This window comes from Suncus etruscus, chromosome 3, assembly GCF_024139225.1.
Source record: "Suncus etruscus isolate mSunEtr1 chromosome 3, mSunEtr1.pri.cur, whole genome shotgun sequence".
Classification (NCBI taxonomy): Eukaryota; Metazoa; Chordata; class Mammalia; order Eulipotyphla; family Soricidae; genus Suncus; species Suncus etruscus.
The window spans coordinates 165,079,373-165,097,885 of record NC_064850.1 but is presented as its reverse complement, the minus strand read 5'-3'; the positions used below and the strand labels follow the sequence as shown (position 1 = coordinate 165,097,885).

At 36.2% G+C, this 18,513-nt stretch overlaps 2 protein-coding genes across 4 annotated transcripts in view; one reads left to right on the top strand and one right to left on the bottom strand.

Moving 5' to 3' along the window:
• The window catches only part of RPRD1A (regulation of nuclear pre-mRNA domain containing 1A), a 1,137,547-nt gene that overhangs the window by 132,266 nt on the left and 986,768 nt on the right, over positions 1-18,513 (top strand). The window lies entirely within an intron of this gene.
• The window catches only part of KIAA1328 (KIAA1328 ortholog), a 327,696-nt gene that overhangs the window by 104,676 nt on the left and 204,507 nt on the right, over positions 1-18,513 (bottom strand). Inside the window, exons 7-8 of one of the 2 annotated variants that reach the window (XM_049769723.1) lie at positions 14,561-15,210; positions 7,652-7,759 (exon numbers count right to left, since the gene is read on the bottom strand). In XM_049769723.1, coding sequence (XP_049625680.1) covers positions 7,652-7,759; positions 14,561-15,210 — 758 coding nt within the window. The remainder of the gene's footprint in view (positions 1-7,651; positions 7,760-14,560; positions 15,211-18,513) is intronic. The other variant, XM_049769724.1, reaches the window with a different exon arrangement.

Genomic DNA, 18,513 nt, shown 5'->3' with positions numbered 1-18,513 from the left:
TGTATTTCTTCTTTGTCAAAGTGTCTGTTCATTTCTTCTCCCCATTTTTTTGATGGGATTAGATTTTTTTTCTTGTAAAGTTCTGTCAGTGCCTTGTATATTTTGGAGATTAGCCCCTTATCTCATGGGTATTGGGTGAAAAGTTTCTCCCACTCAGTGGGGGGCTCTTGTATCCTGGGCACTATTTCCTTTGAGGTGCAGAAGCTTCTCAGCTTAATATATTCCCATCTGTTAATCTCTGCTTTCACTTGCTTGGAGAGAGCAGCTTCCTCCTTGAAGATGCCTGTAGTCTCAATGTCCTGGAGTGTTTTGCCTATGTGTTGTTCTATATATCTTATGGTTTTGGGTCTGATATTGAGGTCTTTAATCCATTTGGATTTTACCTTTGTACATGCTGTTAGCTGGGGGTCTAAGTTCAATTTTTTGCAAGTGGCTAGCCAGTTGTGCCAACACCACTTGTTGAAGAGGCTTTCCCTGCTCCATTTAGGATTTCCTGCTCCTTTATCAAAAATTAGGTGATTGTATGTCAGGGGAACATTTTCTGAGTATTCAAGCCTATTCCACTGATGTGAGGGCCTGTCCTTATTCCAATACCATGCTGTTTTGATAACTATTGCTTTGTAGTAAAGTTTAAAGTTGGGGAAAGTAATTCCTCCTATATTCTTTTTCCCAATGATTGCTTTAGCTATTCTAGGGTGTTTATTGTTCCAAATGAATTTCAAAAGTGCCTGGTCCACTTCTTTGAAGAATGTCATGGGTATCTTTAGAAGGATCGCATTAAATCTGTATAATGCCTTGGGAAATATTGCCATTTTGATTATGTTAATCCTGCCAATCCATGAGCAGGGTTGTGTTTCCATTTCCACATGTCCTCTCTTATTTCTTGGAGCAGAGTTTTATAGTTTTTTTTTTTTTGTATAGGTCCTTCACATTTTTAGTCAAGTTGATTCCAAGATATTTGAGTTTGTGTGGCACTGTTGTGAATGGGGCTGTTTTCTTAATGTCCATTTCTTCCTTATTACTATTAGTGTATAAAAAGGCCATTGATTTTTGTGTGTTAATTTTGTAGCCTGCTACCTTGCTATATGAGTCTATTGTTTCTAGAAGCTTTTTTGTAGAGTCTTTAGGGTTTTCTAAGTAGAGTATCATGTCATCTGCAAACAGTGAGAGCTTGACTTCTTCCTTTCCTATCTGTATTCCCTTGATATCTTTTTCTTGCCTAATCGCTACAGCGAGTACTTCCAGTGCTATGTTGAATAGGAGTGGTGAGAGAGGACAGCCTTGTCTTGTGCCAGAATTTAGAGGGAAGGCTTTTAGTTTTTCTACATTGAGGATAATATTTGCCACTGGCTTGTGGTAGATGGCCTTAACTATATTGAGAAAGGTTCCTTCCATTCCCATCTTGCTGAGAGTTTTGATCAAGAATGGGTGTTGGACCTTATCAAATGCTTTCTCTGCATCTATTGATATGATCATGTGATTTTTATTTTTCTTGTTGATGTTGCGTATTATGTTAATAGATTTATGGATGTTAAACCATCCTTGCATTCCTGGGATGAAACCAATTTGATCATGGTGGATGATCTTCTTAATGAGGCATTGAATCCTATTTGCCAGGATTTTGTTGAGAATCTTTGCATCTGCATTCATCAGCGATATTGGTCTGTAATTTTATTTTTTCGTAGCATCTGTCTGGTTTAGATATCAAGGTGATGTTGGCTTCATAAAAGCTACTTGGAAGTGTTTCCATTTGTTCAATTTCATGAAAGAGTCTTGCCAGGATTGGTAGTAGTTCCTCTTGGAAAGTTTGAAAGAATTCATTAGTGAATCCATCTGGGCCTGGGCTTTTGTTTTTGGGCAGACATTTGATTATCAGTTTGATTTCATCAAAATTTGATTTCATCAGGGGCTGCAATTGGACGTGCTCAGAGCTTTTCTTGGTTCTGTGCTCAGGGATCACTCCTGGCAGTGCCTGAGAATCATATATAGTACTACAGATTGAACCAGTTGACTATCTATCTAGTCTAGGATGAAAAATCTTAAAACAGATTAAAGAGGGGCTGGAGAAACAGTATAGCAGGTAAGGCTTGTCTTGAATACAGCTGACCCATGGTCAAAGCCAACATCCATATGAATCTGGTTTCAGTAGTGTAGTGGTCTTCATGTTCACCTCACATATGGTCCTGGATCTGAGAACAGAGCCAAAAGCCCTAAGCACTAAGTAGTCTGTTGTAGGCAGAAAAATAATAATAAAAAGAAAAGGAAGGAAAATATATCACCAAATAAAAAACAATGAGGAGATCTATAACTGATATTCTGAATAAGTTAATAAAATTGTATTTTCAGGGTGTGAATAATAAGGCAGAGGAACTTAAATTTCATTAGGCTGAAAATTTTGAACTGGACACACTAATGAATTTCTCCAGAGTTCAGAATGTGTCAGCACTTAGCATCTTCAAATGAGTGAATTAGAGTAAGAGTGATAGTAAAGTGGGTAAGGAATCTTGCTTTAGAAGCAGCTGACCCAGGTTCAGTCCCTGCTATTCCAGTAAGTTTCACTAGTAGTGAAACCAGGAATAAGTCCAGGAGTAAGTCCAGGTGTGGCCCACCCCCCCAAAAAAACCCAAAAATATAACAAGCAAATAGAAAATTAAATGAGGCTTTCCTAACCTCTAGATAAGTTAGATATAAGTTAAAATCAATAATTAGACAGTATGTGGCCCAACTATGCATTAAATATCTAAAGTCTAATTATAAATATAAGTTATCTTGGAAGGACAGGTATATAATAGCAGGTATGTACTGAACTGTAATATATACTTGATATAATGGAAACAAAACACAAAGATAAATTATAGTAAGTCAGAAAATGACAGACACTGTGTAGTCTCTCTTAATGTGAAGAAAATCAAGCTTAAGCAGAATGTAGAATGATAGCTATTGGAGACAGGGAGGAAGGGAAAATGCAGAGTTAATATAGGCAGAGTTTTAGTTTTGCAAGATAATGTCAAAATTAGCTACAATGTGAGGATACTTAATTCTACTGAACTGTACACTTAGAATAGTGAGATGGTAATCATGTATATTTTGCCATAATTTTAAAATAAATTACATAAAATGGTGCTGCAGTTAGAATTCTTTAAATATATACATATATATTTTTTAATTTTAGGCACTGTGATCATGTACATTTTACCACAGATGCTGAAGTTAAAATTCTTTAAAAATTTGTTTAAATTGTAGGCACTGGGATTTACAATACCATTAATGATAATTTCATACATACAATGTTCCAAATTCCTCCAGAGAGTACTTCCCCCTAAACCTGCAGCAGCTAATTCTCCTGTCAATCCTCCACCATGGTAAAAGACCAGTTCATCGACTCCATTGTCTTCATTTATTTGTCTCTTTATATCCCACATATGAGAAAGGTCTGTATCTGTCTCCTGACATAATGAGTTAGAACTGTTGGGTTCACTTCCTGATAGTAAATTAATAGTTTCTATAGGACCACTCAAGTAACAACCATTAAACTAAGAGAAGAGAAAAGAAAAAGAAAACCAGATATGTAATGAAGAATAGTTTCAAGTAGGTAGAAAATAGAAGTGCATTGGGAAGAAAATTAAGTATTTGCAAGTGCAAAGTTTCCTTTTTATTATTTTAAATAGTTTTTAGCTTAAGGGAAATTAAAATAAACAGAGGACAAAGTCTAGGTTGGCTAAAGCATCAGAAAGAAAGCATTAAGTTCCAAGTAATATCTTTGCCCTTTTACAGTCAATACCACACATAAAGGCAGATGCAAACATGGCAGTTAAAAATATAAAAACCAGTAGTCATTTTCATGGTTGCCTATTCCAGGACGATGAGCTTGGAGTCTGAGTTTTGTTTGCTAATACAAAAAACTAACACTGATCAGAGAATTATGTTTCTGAATTCCAGAGTCATCATAATAAACAGAACACAACCCCAAATTATTTGACATTAAGCAAAAAGAAAAAGATAATACACTGCAAGTTGCTCATATTGTAAATGAACCACAAGATCATCCATGTGTTAGCATTAGCAAGTATTTTAAAGAAAAAAAATTCCTATTACGATACAATAATACAAGAAAACAATTCTCGACCACCTCAAAATATAGCCTTGGTAAAAGAACAATTTCATGGGAGGGGGCCAGAAAAGCATATTTGAAATTGCTTTCGATAGAGATATTTACATTTTAAACCTTTTTTTTTTGTTTTGGTTTTTGGGTCACACTCGGCAGCGCTCAGGGGTTCCTCCTGGCTCTACCCTCAGAAATCGCTCCTGGCAGGCTTGGGGGACCATATGGGATGCCGGGATTCGAACCACCAACCTTCTGCATGCAAGGCAAATGCCTTACCTCTATTTCATCTCTTCGGCCCCATTTTAAACCTTTTCTTTAAAATTCTAACTTTCCCTTTACCAGGGAAGATATAATCTCTGTATCAGGATTTAAATCTGAATACTTTTGTTTTACTGTACACTCTTTGGTAATTTTCTTAACAGACCATCAATTCCTTCTAATGTCCACCACATTAAATTTACCTAATGGTTGCTCAGGAGTCTTGTTGGATGAGTCCTATCATTCTCCTGGCCTCTCCAAGGAATAGGAGAGGTATATCATGTATATGAATTTCTCCCTACTTCTAAATATTAGTCTGTTTGTTTTGATTTATTGTCTGTACTGTGAAGAAGTTGGGTGTGTACAGGATAAATTCCTTCACAGCCTGACAACAGTAACTTAAGCCGAGAAACAAATTATAGTGAATACTAAATTGGAAAATATAGAATTAAAAAATCATTGTCTGATATTAAAAACAATTGGACATGGGGCCAGAGAGAAAGTATGGAGGTAAGGCATTTGCCCTGCAAGCACTTGCAAGCAAGTGGTTTAAATCCCGGCATCCCGTATGGTCCTCCGAGCCTGCCTGGGGTGATTTCTGAGCATAGAGCCAGGAGTAGCCCCTGAGCGCTGCCTGGTGTGACCCCAAAACAAACAAAAAAACAAAACAACAAAAAACAATTGGACTTAACAACAAAATAAAAATATGAGAAATGGGGCTGGAGCAATAGCACAGTGGAGGGTGTTTACCTTTCATGTGACTGACCCAGGATGGACCTGGGTTCGATTCCCAGAGTCCCATTTGGCTCCCCAGACCAGGAGCAATTTCTGAGCACAGAGCCAGGAGTAACCCCTGAGCATCACCAGGTGTGGCCCCAAAACCAAATAAATAAATTAATAAAAATATGATAAATGATTAAATTGACAGCAAATTAGTTGACATGATCTAAATAAATAAAAGATTTTATTTTAATTTAGCTAAATCTGGAATCTGGAAATTGAATGGTTTTATACATATCATTAATCTAAATGAAGAGCAGAGAGAATATATTTGAAAATATATTTTTAAAAAGCGAATGTGAGAAACACTGAAAAGTCATGAAAAATCAAGCAGGCAGGTGGATTTGGCAATGAGTTTCTTGGAAAATTTTCAAAGTTCATCTAAAGGAATTATTGTCATAAAGTAACCCCAAAGCATGAAGGATGGACCTTGTTTGTGGCTGCAGGAACTGTCTGGTAAGATTTTAACTGGTCCAGCCCAGAGAAGGCTGAGCCTCAGAATAGAAATTACAGCAGGAACAAACAGCTGTGATAAGAACATGAAAAATCACCAGTGGTTCAAAGCTCTTCTCCACTACAATATCCTGATAATTCTACATATGAATGAGAACTTCAGGAAAAGGCATTTTGGAGATTATGCACATAAAATCCCTTAACAAAGGCCACTTAGGGCTCTCTCCCCTCTTGGGACCCTTGTATTCTCTCCTAAATGAGTTACACTCTTTCTTGCTCTCTCCTCTCAATTTCTAAATAAAGATATCTGACTTATTCATAGACCCTAAAATTTTGCTTTTCTGCAGTGGTAAGTGAATCTGGGAAGCCTGGGCAGAGGTCAGGACTGACTTTTCTTTCCTACAAAAAGCAATCCTTTGCTCCAGCCTGAGGCTACAATTCCTTGAAACAACTCAGCTGATGAAGATCAAGGGACCGCAGGTGGAGCTGAAAATCTCCAACGGGGCTATTGTGGGGTACCAGGCCATACAGGTGCTCATGTCAGACTTTAATAAGCTCTCCGGGTACTTCCCCAGAGATCTTTCTATCCCTTTCTGGAAATAGGGAAAGGTAAAGTAAAAGCATTAATTACAAAAGTAATTCCTCAAAGCATAATTGATCATTTAAAAACACTATATTATCCAATAGCAGACAATAAATATTAAAATAGCTCATAGTTGTTATATGATGTTTGTACAACAGATCAATCAATTTAATATGAAATATATGATGGCATCAAAAATTATACCAAAAAGCAAAAAGTACATTTCTGTATAAGCATAATTTCTATTATTTAATGTAGAATACCTCGCCATGAAAAAGTGAAAAGGGCAAAGAACTCAAAAGAACTGTCTTTGAGTGGGAGGGACATAAATGATTTTTTTTTAAAACTTTTCTATACTTTTCAAAATGTTATAGTTGTAAGGTAGGCAGTCATGTAGGGCTTTCCTTTTACAGGGTTCTGAAAAAAAAAAACAAGAAATGTGGAGAGATCAAAAATCAAGAAAGGATTAGACAGATGATCCTATATTGTTAAAAAAAAAAGTCTATCTTTCTGCTAGCTTTGGACAAATGCCAGACCTTGTCAGGAGACTATGAGGATGAAATTCTTCACATTTCCTACCAATGACTCTTAGTTCAAGTTGAGGTAGCTTGGGGAAAAATCCTGTATCATGAGCTTTGCAAAGCAATTTGATTTCCATCTTGGAGTTACCCACACTTAACGCTTGATTCTGGGGTGCTTACATCTCAACAGGGATGTATAATTTCTTTTTTTTTTTTTTTGGTTTTTGGGCCACACCCGGTGACGCTCAGGGGTTACTCCTGGCTATGCGCTCAGAAGTCGCTCCTGGCTTGGGGGACCATATGGGACGCCGGGGGATCGAACCGCGGCCCGTCCTAGGCTAGCGCAGGTAAGGCAGGCACCTTACCTTTAGCGCCACCGCCCGGCCCGTATAATTTCTTTTAACTTGATGGAATCCTTTTACTCTGAAGGTGTCTCTGCTTTCTTTAGGTGTTAAGTTAATTCCCCTTTGAGGCTCTTTTTTTTTTTTTTTTTTGAAAAACCCACATTCTCTTTAGAATTAGTAAGTTGCATTTCTCAACAAAAACCGTTTTGCTTCACTACTTCTCTGGAAATTCTTTTCTGCAAGGCAGACAGAAATGCTTCTCTTGTGAAACACATAATCTGACCTCAATCCATGCACCATAGATCCGTTCCTGTAAACCTACATCGCAGGAACCAGTTCCATATGTGAAGATCAAGTAGGTTTCAGGTGAAGCTTAAAGGTGGCCTCAGTAGGACTGACATTACTGATGCATGTGCTGTTTAGGAGCTTGTGCCGACTTTACCACAGCTCATCTAGAGGGCACACACCCCACTGATGACCACTAAGAATGTTTACTTATATAATCAGAAAATGGAATTCACTAACCTGGAGCTAGAAATAGAAGTCAAATATGTCACGAATATTTGTATTATACATATTTTTGCCTTTATCCATTGCTTAAGTTTACCTTCTTCCAGAGTCACTCCTATTCATATTTGGATTGAGCTCCTGAGGTTTAGTAAACTCTTTATCAGCAACCCGGTTTCTTAATTTGAATACAGTCTGAGTTTTTAACCTGTAAAAAAAATTAAAACTTGTAAAACTTAAGGAACAGAATGGTAACACTGGAAAGAGTAGGCTTTCCCAGAGATCCCACAAATGTATAGAAAAATAAATGCAATTCAACTTTAACTGTATTTAAATTAATCATAGGAGTGTGGAAGATTTAGTTGATTAGAATATCATTTAAAACCTCAACACCATAAATGATTTAGAGTATATTTAAATATCTAGAAATTTAAAGTTTCTTATCTACCACTAAGGAGGTGTAGTTTGTTCATGTCCATAAAGCGTATGCATACATGGGCTAGATCTTCCTCCCAGTAGTTCTGGGGGACACCAGGACCACATCTAACTGTGCTGGAGAGGCAGGTTTGTGCTGCAGCCCTTTGAGCTATTACCCCAACCCTAATAAAATGTATTCTGATCCACAGAGTCGAAATAGGAATCACAGTAACAATATCACTAAGTCTGCCCAACATATTCATAGGTGGATAAGCCTACTCCTCCATTGATGGTCCACACAGGGCGGGCAGCATCTCACTGAAAGGAGATTTTCTCTGGGTTACAGGATCACCCCCTCCTGCCCTACCAAAGAACTGGAATACATTCTATTCAGAAATCCTAATGTCGTCAACCCTCAACTTAAACTTATCTTATTAAGAACATTAAGAAGTGAGAAGTTCTTTTAATATGTTTGGGAGTTCAAATTAACCACTGATATTAGGCAGGTAACCCTTATACCCATTTCCTGCTTGTTAGATGTTTTCTGTTTCATTTTTAAAAGTAAAGGGTAAAATTATAATCGATTGCTATGAAATAAATCATGATGAGTTAAAAAAAAGGTCATTAAACTGATACTACTATTTCCATCATTATCAAAAGACATTTTTTACAATCAGAATTAAGCATGCATAATTATAGAAGTATATAGATTAACTGCCTTCTAGGAATTTGCAGTTTAAGAATATCTGGTTGCGATAGATAGTAGGTAGGTAAATGTAGATGTCATCAAGCAACTATGAGACTGGAATAAAATAATGATTGCGACAGTCATGGTAAGAGTAGCCTCACAGAAGCAGTAGCAATAATGATGATGAGAAAGATGACAGCAGTCGTCATTTAATAAATAAATCTTCTTTACATATACATACTCTCTATATTTATAAAGCTCACATTTTAAGTGATGATGACAAGAGTTTGTAAACACAATTCAGTATAATATTCATGTATCACAGCAAACAGTAAGAGTGAGTGATAAATATAATTAGCCTTAACTTTTCCTCATCATATATATTCCTTTACCCTATAAAGAAAAAGCAACTAAATAAGTCGTCTTTGATCAATCTGGAAAGGGTCAAAAGAGGTAATATCGGGCCAGAGAGATAGCATAAAGGTAAGGCGTTTGCCTTTCATGCAGAAGGATGGTGGTTTGAATCCTGGCATCCCATATGGTCCACCGTTCTTGCCAGGGGCAATTTCTGAGCATAGAGCCAGGAGTAACCCCTGAGCGCCGTCGTGTGTGACCCAAAAACAAACAAACAAACAAATAAACATAATTATCTATTTGAATGGGTAGCTCTGATCGAATAGCAAATAACAGCAAAATGGTAGAATAAATCATTAATTACAATGAAAATAAATCTTAATATCACTGTGAAATCCATTGCAAAATGACAGGCCACTCTCAAATTCTAAACAGTAAGTCTGAGCTACTCATGTGATTATCATTTGTAGACTGCATTCATGTTATTTCTCCTGAATATTCTGAGCACTGTGAAAATTTCTTGTACATATTAACTCATTAATTTAATTGAACTGGGATTCCTCAAGACATTAAAATTGACAAGTACAATAAAGAGATACAGAAGTTTAAATTACATAAAAATTGAAGCAAGATTATATATAACAATAAACTTGTGATATGATTAACTATTTGTATTAGTATTCCCATAAAGGTTTTGTACAGAGTAGGGTCATTAATAAATGTTAGCTAAAACAAAAACTACAATGAATTACAGATATTACACATTAAACAATTTGGCATTTATTTTTCATATTCTTAATAACTGAAAATTAGGTGATAAATATCTGGATATAAAAACTTTAAGTATTAATATTTGAACTACACTGTAATGAAATATAGTAAGTGGACAAATAGGAAAAAGAAATAGGCTTAACTTTCTTTAAGCCTGAAGAAAATATGTCTAGACTCACAGGGGTCTCAAACTCAAGGCCCCGGGGCCGCAAACGGCCCTCGGTACAACATTTTGTGAGCCTGCCCTAGAGGAATCTTTTTTTGTTTTGTTTTGTTTTAGTTGTTTGGGTCACACCCCCTAATGTTCAAGGCTTACTACTGACTTTGCACTCAAGGATCACCCGACTTTGCCTCCTGCGGCCCCCAGCTAAATTGAGTTCTCTAGATTCTAGAGAAAGAACAAAAAATAGAATACTGGGAAAATCTTGAGGAGATAAAGCCTTTGGGGAAAAAAGGTTATTTCAGAGCAAAAAGAAAACAAATGCCACCCAAAATATGCCACATTATAAAACACTTTGAACAACTGAATGAGAAAACAAAAGCTACAGGCTCAGATGTGCAAGACAGGGACTCTATTTGGAGTTACAATCTGGTCCTCCTTTCATTATTAACTTTTAAAATTCATAAGTGGCATAATATACAGATCCTATGATTAACTTAAAGTAAGTATTCTTGGTCTGGACAATGAAATTTTAATGTACAGAAGGCTGAATTTCAGATAAGACTGTAAGTGATAAAATTATACATGGAGCTGGAGAGGAGAGAGCGTTTGCCTTGCTCGCGGTTGACCCTAGTTTGATCTCTTAGCACAGCCAGGAGTAATTCCTGAGTGCAAAGCCAACAATAACTCCTGAGTAGCACTAGGAGTTGCCCCCAAATAAAAACAAAACAGAAAGTTAAATATGGATAAGTGAATATACCAGCATACCAAAATCTGTGACGCATAACTAAATAGCACTGAAAGAAAAACAGATAAGCTCTAAATACTTACAGAAGAAAGGAAGGAAAGTCTCAAATCAATATTCTCTAAGTCCCAATCCTAAGAAATTCAGAAAAAGGACAGATAGATCCAAAGCAATCAGAAGTGGAAAAATAACTTAATGAAATTAATGAGACCAGAATTAATTGTTACCAAAACCAGATGGAGACGGTACCAAAAAGAACACTACAAAACAATACTGATGTAAAGCTTAAAATATTAGCAAATAGGGCCCGGAGAGATAGCACAGCGGCGTTTGCCTTGCAAGCAGCCAATCCTGGACCAAAGGTGGTTGGTTTGAATCCTGGTGTCCCATATGATCCCCCGTGCCTGCCAGGAGCTAGGAGCTATTTCTGAGCAGATAGCCAGGAGTAACCCCTCAGCACTGCCGGGTGTGGCCCAAAAACAAAACAAACAAACAAACAAAAAATTAGCAAATAGAATTTAGCAAAGTATTACGTAAATGGTTTATGCACTATGTAGATTACATAAAGAACTCTTAATTTACCCAAAAGAATTAACAAAGGGGAAAAAAAACAGCAGTATGTAGAGATATTTAACCACTAGCAATTAGGAAAGTACAAAGTTAGATCATAATGAAATTCTACTATATAAAATCTAAAACAAGTAAAATAAATATTTGTGACACCACCAAATGATTATGAGGATGTGAAGAAAAGATCTCTCATTAAGTGCTGGAACAATGCATTGCGGGGGCAGTTGAGTCACACCTGAAAATGCTCAGGTTTATTCCTGATTTTACATTCAGGAATTAGTCCTGGCGTGCTCATGGGACCATATGGGATGCTGAGGATCAAACCTGGGCAGGTCTACCTACTGTAGTATTATTCTGGCCCCTGACATGTCATGTCAGTGACATATATAGTTTTCTGAAATATAAATTGAAAATAAGTATATACACTAAAATTGTACCATCTATATGATTCTTCAATCATATTACTTTTATGGGAGTGAGGAAGGTTTCGGTTTTCAAGTGGTGTTCTGAAAACACAGCAGCCCTACACACAGAGGCAACTCATGATTAAATGAGTCTGTAGTTCAATATAAGGGTCCTAAGAGCTGGGGATTACCTGGGCCACCCTGGTGGTGCTGGGATCTTCCAATAACACACCTAGCAGGGCTCTGGGGCTTCCAGAGCTGCACTGGTGATGCTCAGGGATCCACATGGAACAGGGAATTAACTCAGGTACTACTGAACTATCTCTTGACTTCACTACTTTTATTTGTTGAAATAAAAACCTCAGTCCACAAAATAGCTTGTATGAAAATGTACATAGCACATGAAAAATACATGCTTCAAGAGATAAATGTGAAATAACTTACAACATATGTCAATATCACAGAATACTACTTAGCAACCTAAAGGCAGAGTATATGCAACTACCTAAATCAGTCTCAACAATATTATGCTGAATTTAAAAATGTCAGTAACAAAAATTTAAATTCATTTATAAATTAGTAAAATGACAAAATTATATACATAGATCAGAGTTGATTAGTGGCTCCAAGGGTTAATGATAGAGAGGCCAGAAGATGGCAGGAAGATTCTATAATAGAAAAGTAGAAGAGAAATATGAGCAGTGATGAAATAGGTTTAAATTTTATTGTGATGGTAGTTTCACAAATCTACACACATGACAAAATGGCATAGAACTATACACATAAGGACTAATGTTGACTTCCTGGTTTTGATATTAATTATAACTATGTTAAATAGAGTTATGGTAGAAACCAAGTGGAGGATCCATGAAGCTCTCTTTCTTTTTGCAACTACTTTTGCAACTTCCTATAATCAATTAAGAATGAATATTGTTGATCTATTGCTACTCTAGTAACAATTACTTTCAAATAAGTTTAAATAGCCTCATGGATACGAATATATGTCTATAGTTTTTGGATAACACCTGGAGGTACTCAGAGGTTGCTCCTGGCCCTGTGCTCAGAAATTATGCTTGGCAGGCTCAGGGGATCATATGGGATGCCAGGGATCTAACCACCATTGACTGTGTGAAAAGCAAACATCCTACCCACTGTGTTATCACTCTAGCCCCTATCTGTTTATAATTTAAGCACGCAAGACCCACTTTGTGTTTCATTTAAACTAGGATGAAGTGAACAATAAAATAATTAGTAATGATTACATAGAATTATTTGAATTCATTCATTAATATAACATTTAATTCTAATCTTAAAATCCATTTTATCCTGCAGCCTATGCTTTCTATAGACACATTTTACTTATTTTTTACATTCTAAAAACCTAAAATTATTCTTCTTATATGACAAGTATTCAATAAAAAGTATGTTGAATAAAGTTCTTAGGAAGGATAACTAAATGATTAGCAATTTGGATAAAAAAACTAAAGCAATATAACTGTGGATAAAAACTCCACAACTAGATTATGAACAACCTTGTAAACCATGGTGTTTATTTAAAGTACTTTTTAAAAATCTAAAAAAAAAAAAAAACCCTGTATATGAGTAACTTTGTAAACCACAGTGTCTAAAATAAGTTTAATTTAAAAATTAAAGCAATATTTTTATCTTTGATCACAGTCTTCTAAGAGACTTCACTTTCAGTTAATATACTAGCGATCTTGACAATAAAGAATGGAATAGTTTGATTATGAAGGAGGAGAAAAATGTAAGAGCACTTCTCTTCCAAAAGAATTACATTGGAGGAACAAAAATGCCAAGATGGAACTTTCAAGGGAATTAGAATTTTAAAAATAGTAGGCAGAATCTGTAAATAAAGGAAAACTAACACTAAGAAGTGAAATAATTCAATATTTAGTATTACGTGTATCTTTATAAGATGCATATTGGTAAAAAGAAATTAGCGAAAAGGGAAATGATAAAGTTATCCAACAGGAAAAAAGTAGGGTTTATAAGTATATAAGTACATATATATAATTACTATTAATCACTTGAATACATTAAGACAAAATATATATATATAATTTTATAACATTGACTACTAAATGGGTCAGAGAGCTAGTTCAGGTGTTAAAGCATAAGTCTTTCAGCTGACTCTGGTTTCATCCTTGGCACCACATGGTCCCTCAAGCATCTTAGGGTATAGACCTGCAGATTCCCAAGCACTATCAATCGTGTTGGGGTATTTTGAACACTACTGTGGTTTGTGAAGAAGCTGGGGGAATGAACCCATGAGCACCACTCTGGAAACCTGCAAACATGATTGAGAAAATCATGTTTCATGATTAGAAAAGATTAAACTTAGATTAATCTTAGAAAAGATAAAACTCCCATTTTTCCTATATTTTATAGAAAATAGTTTAAAGTTTTAGGCTGTTAACTGAAAATAAAGTCTTACAAGATTTTAATCAAAGGAAAAATGTTTCTATTAAAATAATTTAATAATTAAGAGATATAAATTCAGAATGGTGGTAGCTAATTCTGAAATTCACAATTTCACTCCAATATTCTGAAACCTCAAGTTGCATTTACTGCCTTTTATGTTTTAAAATAGCAATGGATTTTATATAACGGTAGTATCAATTAAAATATTGTCTCAGTAATCTAACAAAAATTACACTGGGCTGATAAGAAGTCGATACTAAAAGCTAACATTCTGGAAATAACGTATTATTTCAAGACTTCTTAGGAGACATTGAAATTGTTTGTAATTATAATTATGATCCTGCATAGGCTAAGATCTCAAGGAACCTCTGTTTCTACACACCTGTTATAGTAACAAAAACATCTTTTACAATGTTCTGCAAGCTATGGACACGGATGAAAGAACAGATAGGACTCACCAATTGTAATCAAGTCGAGACTGATGAAGCTGCTGCTGTTTTAGGAGAAGTTTTGTCTCCTGTTGAGATAACAGATGCTGAAGGCGCTCCTTTTCAATTTCTAGCTCCATTTTCTGAAGCATAAGTTGGTGTCTTCTATCTTCTGAGAGCTGCTTTTTGACATCATTTTCATGAATCTGCAGTGGCTCTTGACCATGCATCAAAGATGTCCAGGAAAGTCCACAATAACTGCATAATTCCAGATGTGTCTTGGAACACTGAGAAGCCATGTTTGTAGGATGGTTCTCAAGAACATGATCTGCATTTTCAGAAAGTTTAGGACTGCAACAATGATCAGAAAGAGTATGCTTAAGGTGTGGACATTCTTTCCTTAACAATTCCTCTGGTGGAGTCTTCTCTGTGTGGATTTGAGGTGCATAATTACATGTCATGGTCTCTGATGGCACCTTAACTAGCTTCTCTTTGGGACCATAAAGGACTGGTGGTTTTACAGAACTATTCCTTAACTCCATAAGGTTATCTGAAGAAGAGTGCTGGTTTGCAGACTTGGGCCTTTGCTGATTTTGGTAGACTTGTGGTTTGGCAATACTCAAGTAGGAACCATTTACTTCCAAGGATGAAGAATGGAGAGTGCTTCTCCTATTGGCTACCTAAAAGGAACCAAAAGATCATTTGTCAAGTGGCAGCACAATAAAGTGAATTCTTCCCCTTGGCTTTTTGAAATTAATGACATGCTTAGTAAAATGAAGCTATTGCTTTGTCTTCTTTAATAATAAATGATACTTTCCACAAAGCAAATTCATTTTCAATATATAATACACATGTCAGGAAATCCGTAAGAATGAGTACAAAGAGTATTGCTATGTGTAAGTTATGCAAAATTTCAAGAGGTCCTAGAGGGTGTTGGTGGGTGGAAGCAGGTACTCTGGTGGTGAGGTAATCTATTGTGATTAATGATGTAAACTGTCATTAAAAGGTATTAGAAATCACAGCACCTTTATAAAAATGGAAAAAATAAAAGATTTCAAAGGTCGTGAAAGTGGTTTACAAAAAACCAAGTTTGAAAAAAGGCAAAAACATTATATGCTTTATCTTAAAATATTTACTTTTAAAAACTGAGTCAAGAAATCCATTCAGTCACCTAAAATATCCTTTGATTGCCCATTACACAGCATGAGATTTTACATAAAACATTTTACTTAATAGTGAATAGGACGTTAGTTACTACTAGAAATTTGATGAGTTTTTATAAATATCCTTGCAACACAGTTAAAAACAACCATTTCAACAAAATATTCTAATCAAAGGCAGTCATTTAAATATAGAATGTATTTAATTTTAGCTACAAACATAAGTGATTTTTCAATTAAGCATTCAAGTAGTTATAGTATGACAGAACTCAGGAAGAAACAGTCTGAACAGTCTAATAGAATGAGTTTTCCCAGCATTTCAGCCTCAAGCTTTTTACCACCAGAGAAAGAAAATTTAACTTCTATCAGTGATTCTCAAACCTTAGCATGGATCAGAATTATTTGTAGGACTGGTGAACTACTGACTTTCAGCCTCAGAATTTCCAATGAAGTAAGTCTGAAACAGTCAGAGAATCTACATTTTTTGGAGTGGGAAGCTTTTTGGTCACACCGGCAGTGCACAGGGAGACCAAATGGGATGCTGGGGATAGAACCTTGGTTGGTGGCATGCAAAACAAATGCTCTACCTGCTGAAATATCACTCCAGCCCTGAGAATCTGTATTTTTAACAAGCTCTACGACAGGTGATGCAGATGCTGCTAATCCAGAATCACACTTTCAAAACATGGATATTATCATGGAACATCTGTGACTTTTTAATTTTTTTTTTAGATCCCACCCAGTCATGCTCAGGGCCTATTCCCAGCTCTGTGCTCAGGGGTCACTCATAGTGGTGCTCAGGGTGTTGGGGCTGGTACTCTGGTTGGCTTGTAAAAGGTAAATGTACTTGCTGTACTATCTCCTGTGTCCCTCCTATAGGAACCACTTTGATTACACTACACATAAAGCGAAACTGGGCAATATCATCTCAAGTTCTTTATTCATATATGTAAGGGCTGCTGTCATATAAGGTTTCCTGTTCTATGTGTCACATAAGTTCTATGTGACATCCATAAGTTCTAGGAAGTAGAGCACAAACATATTTGGAGCCCTTATCAGTAAACCATACATTCTTCTACTTTTCAAAGTCCTAACCAACTCTGACACCTTATACAATGGTTTTCTATTCTAAAAACAGAATAACTGAAATCTTGCTCAATGTCGAAAAGCCATGCAATTTACTTGGTAATACTTGAAAATGATGAACTGGTGAAACATGACAACAGAAATATACAGAAGTACCATGTTACTTTTCTGTGATAAAAGAAGGTTATTATAGTGATTTTTTTGAGATGTCAAATGAGTTTTTAAAGCAATATAAAAGAATTTCCATTTAAGTGATAGTCACATGTGGAGAGAATACTTGGTCACCTTAAAAGATGACACATGGAAACATTTACCCTGCTCATGGTTTGGCAGGATTAACATCATTAAAATGGCAACACTCCCCAAAGCATTATACAGATTTAATGCGATCCCCTTAAAAATACCCATGACATTCTTCAAAGAAGTGGATCAAACACTTATGAAGTTCATCTGGAACAATAAACACCCTTGAATAGCTAAAGCACTCCTAGGGAAAACGAAAATGGGAGGCATTACTTACCCCAACTTTAAACTGTACTACAAAGCAATAGTTATCAAAACAGCATGGTATTGGAATACAGACAGACCCTCAGATCAGTGGAATAGGCTTGAGTTCTCAGAGAACATTCCCCAGGTATACAATTACCTAATTTTTGACAAAGGAGCAAGAAATCCTAAGTGGAACAGGGAAAATCTCTTCAACAAGTGGTGCTGGCAGAACTGGTTAGCCACTTGCAAAAAAGCGAACATAGACCCCCAGTTAACATCATGTACGAAGGTAAAATCCAAATGGATTAAAGACCTTGATATCAGACCGGATACCATAAGGTATCTAGAACAACACGTCTGTAAAACACTCCATGACATTGAGACTAAAGGTATCTTCAAGGAGGAAACTGCACTTTCCAAACAAGTGGAAGCAGAGATCAACAGATGGGAATACAGTAAACTGAGAAGCTTCTGCACCTCAAAAGAAATAGTGCCCAGGATACAAGAGTCACCCACTGAGTGGGAGAAACTATTCACCCAACATCCTTCAGATAAGGGGCTAATATCCAAAATATACAGGGCACTGACAGAACTTTACAAGAAAAAAACATCTAATCCCATCAAAAAATGGGGAGAAGAAATGAACAGACACTTTTATAAAAAAGAAATACAAATGGCCAAAAGACACATGAAAAAATGCTCCTCGTCACTAATCATCAGGGAGATGCAAATCAAAACAAAGATGAGATACCACCTCACACCACAGAGATTGGTGCACATCACAAAGAATGAGAACAATCAGTGCTGGCGGGGATGTGGAGAGAAAGGAACTCTTATCCACTGCTGGTGGGAATGCCGTCTAGTACAGCCTCTATGGAAAGCGATATGGAGGTTCCTTCAAAATCTGGAAATTGAGCTCCCATTCGACCCAGCTATTCCACTCCTAGGGATATACCCTAAGAACACAAGAATACAATACAAAAACCCCTTCCTCACACCTATATTTATTGCAGCACTATTCACAATAGCCAGGCTCTGGAAACAACCAAGATGCCCTTCAACAGATGAATGGCTAAAGAAACTGTGGTACATATACACAATGGAATATTATGCAGCCGTCAGGAGAGATGAAGTCATGAAATTTTCCTATACATGGATGTACATGGAATCTATCATGCTAAGTGAAATAAGTCAGAAGGAGAGAGACACAGAATAGTCTCACTCATCTATGGGTTTTAAGAAAAATAA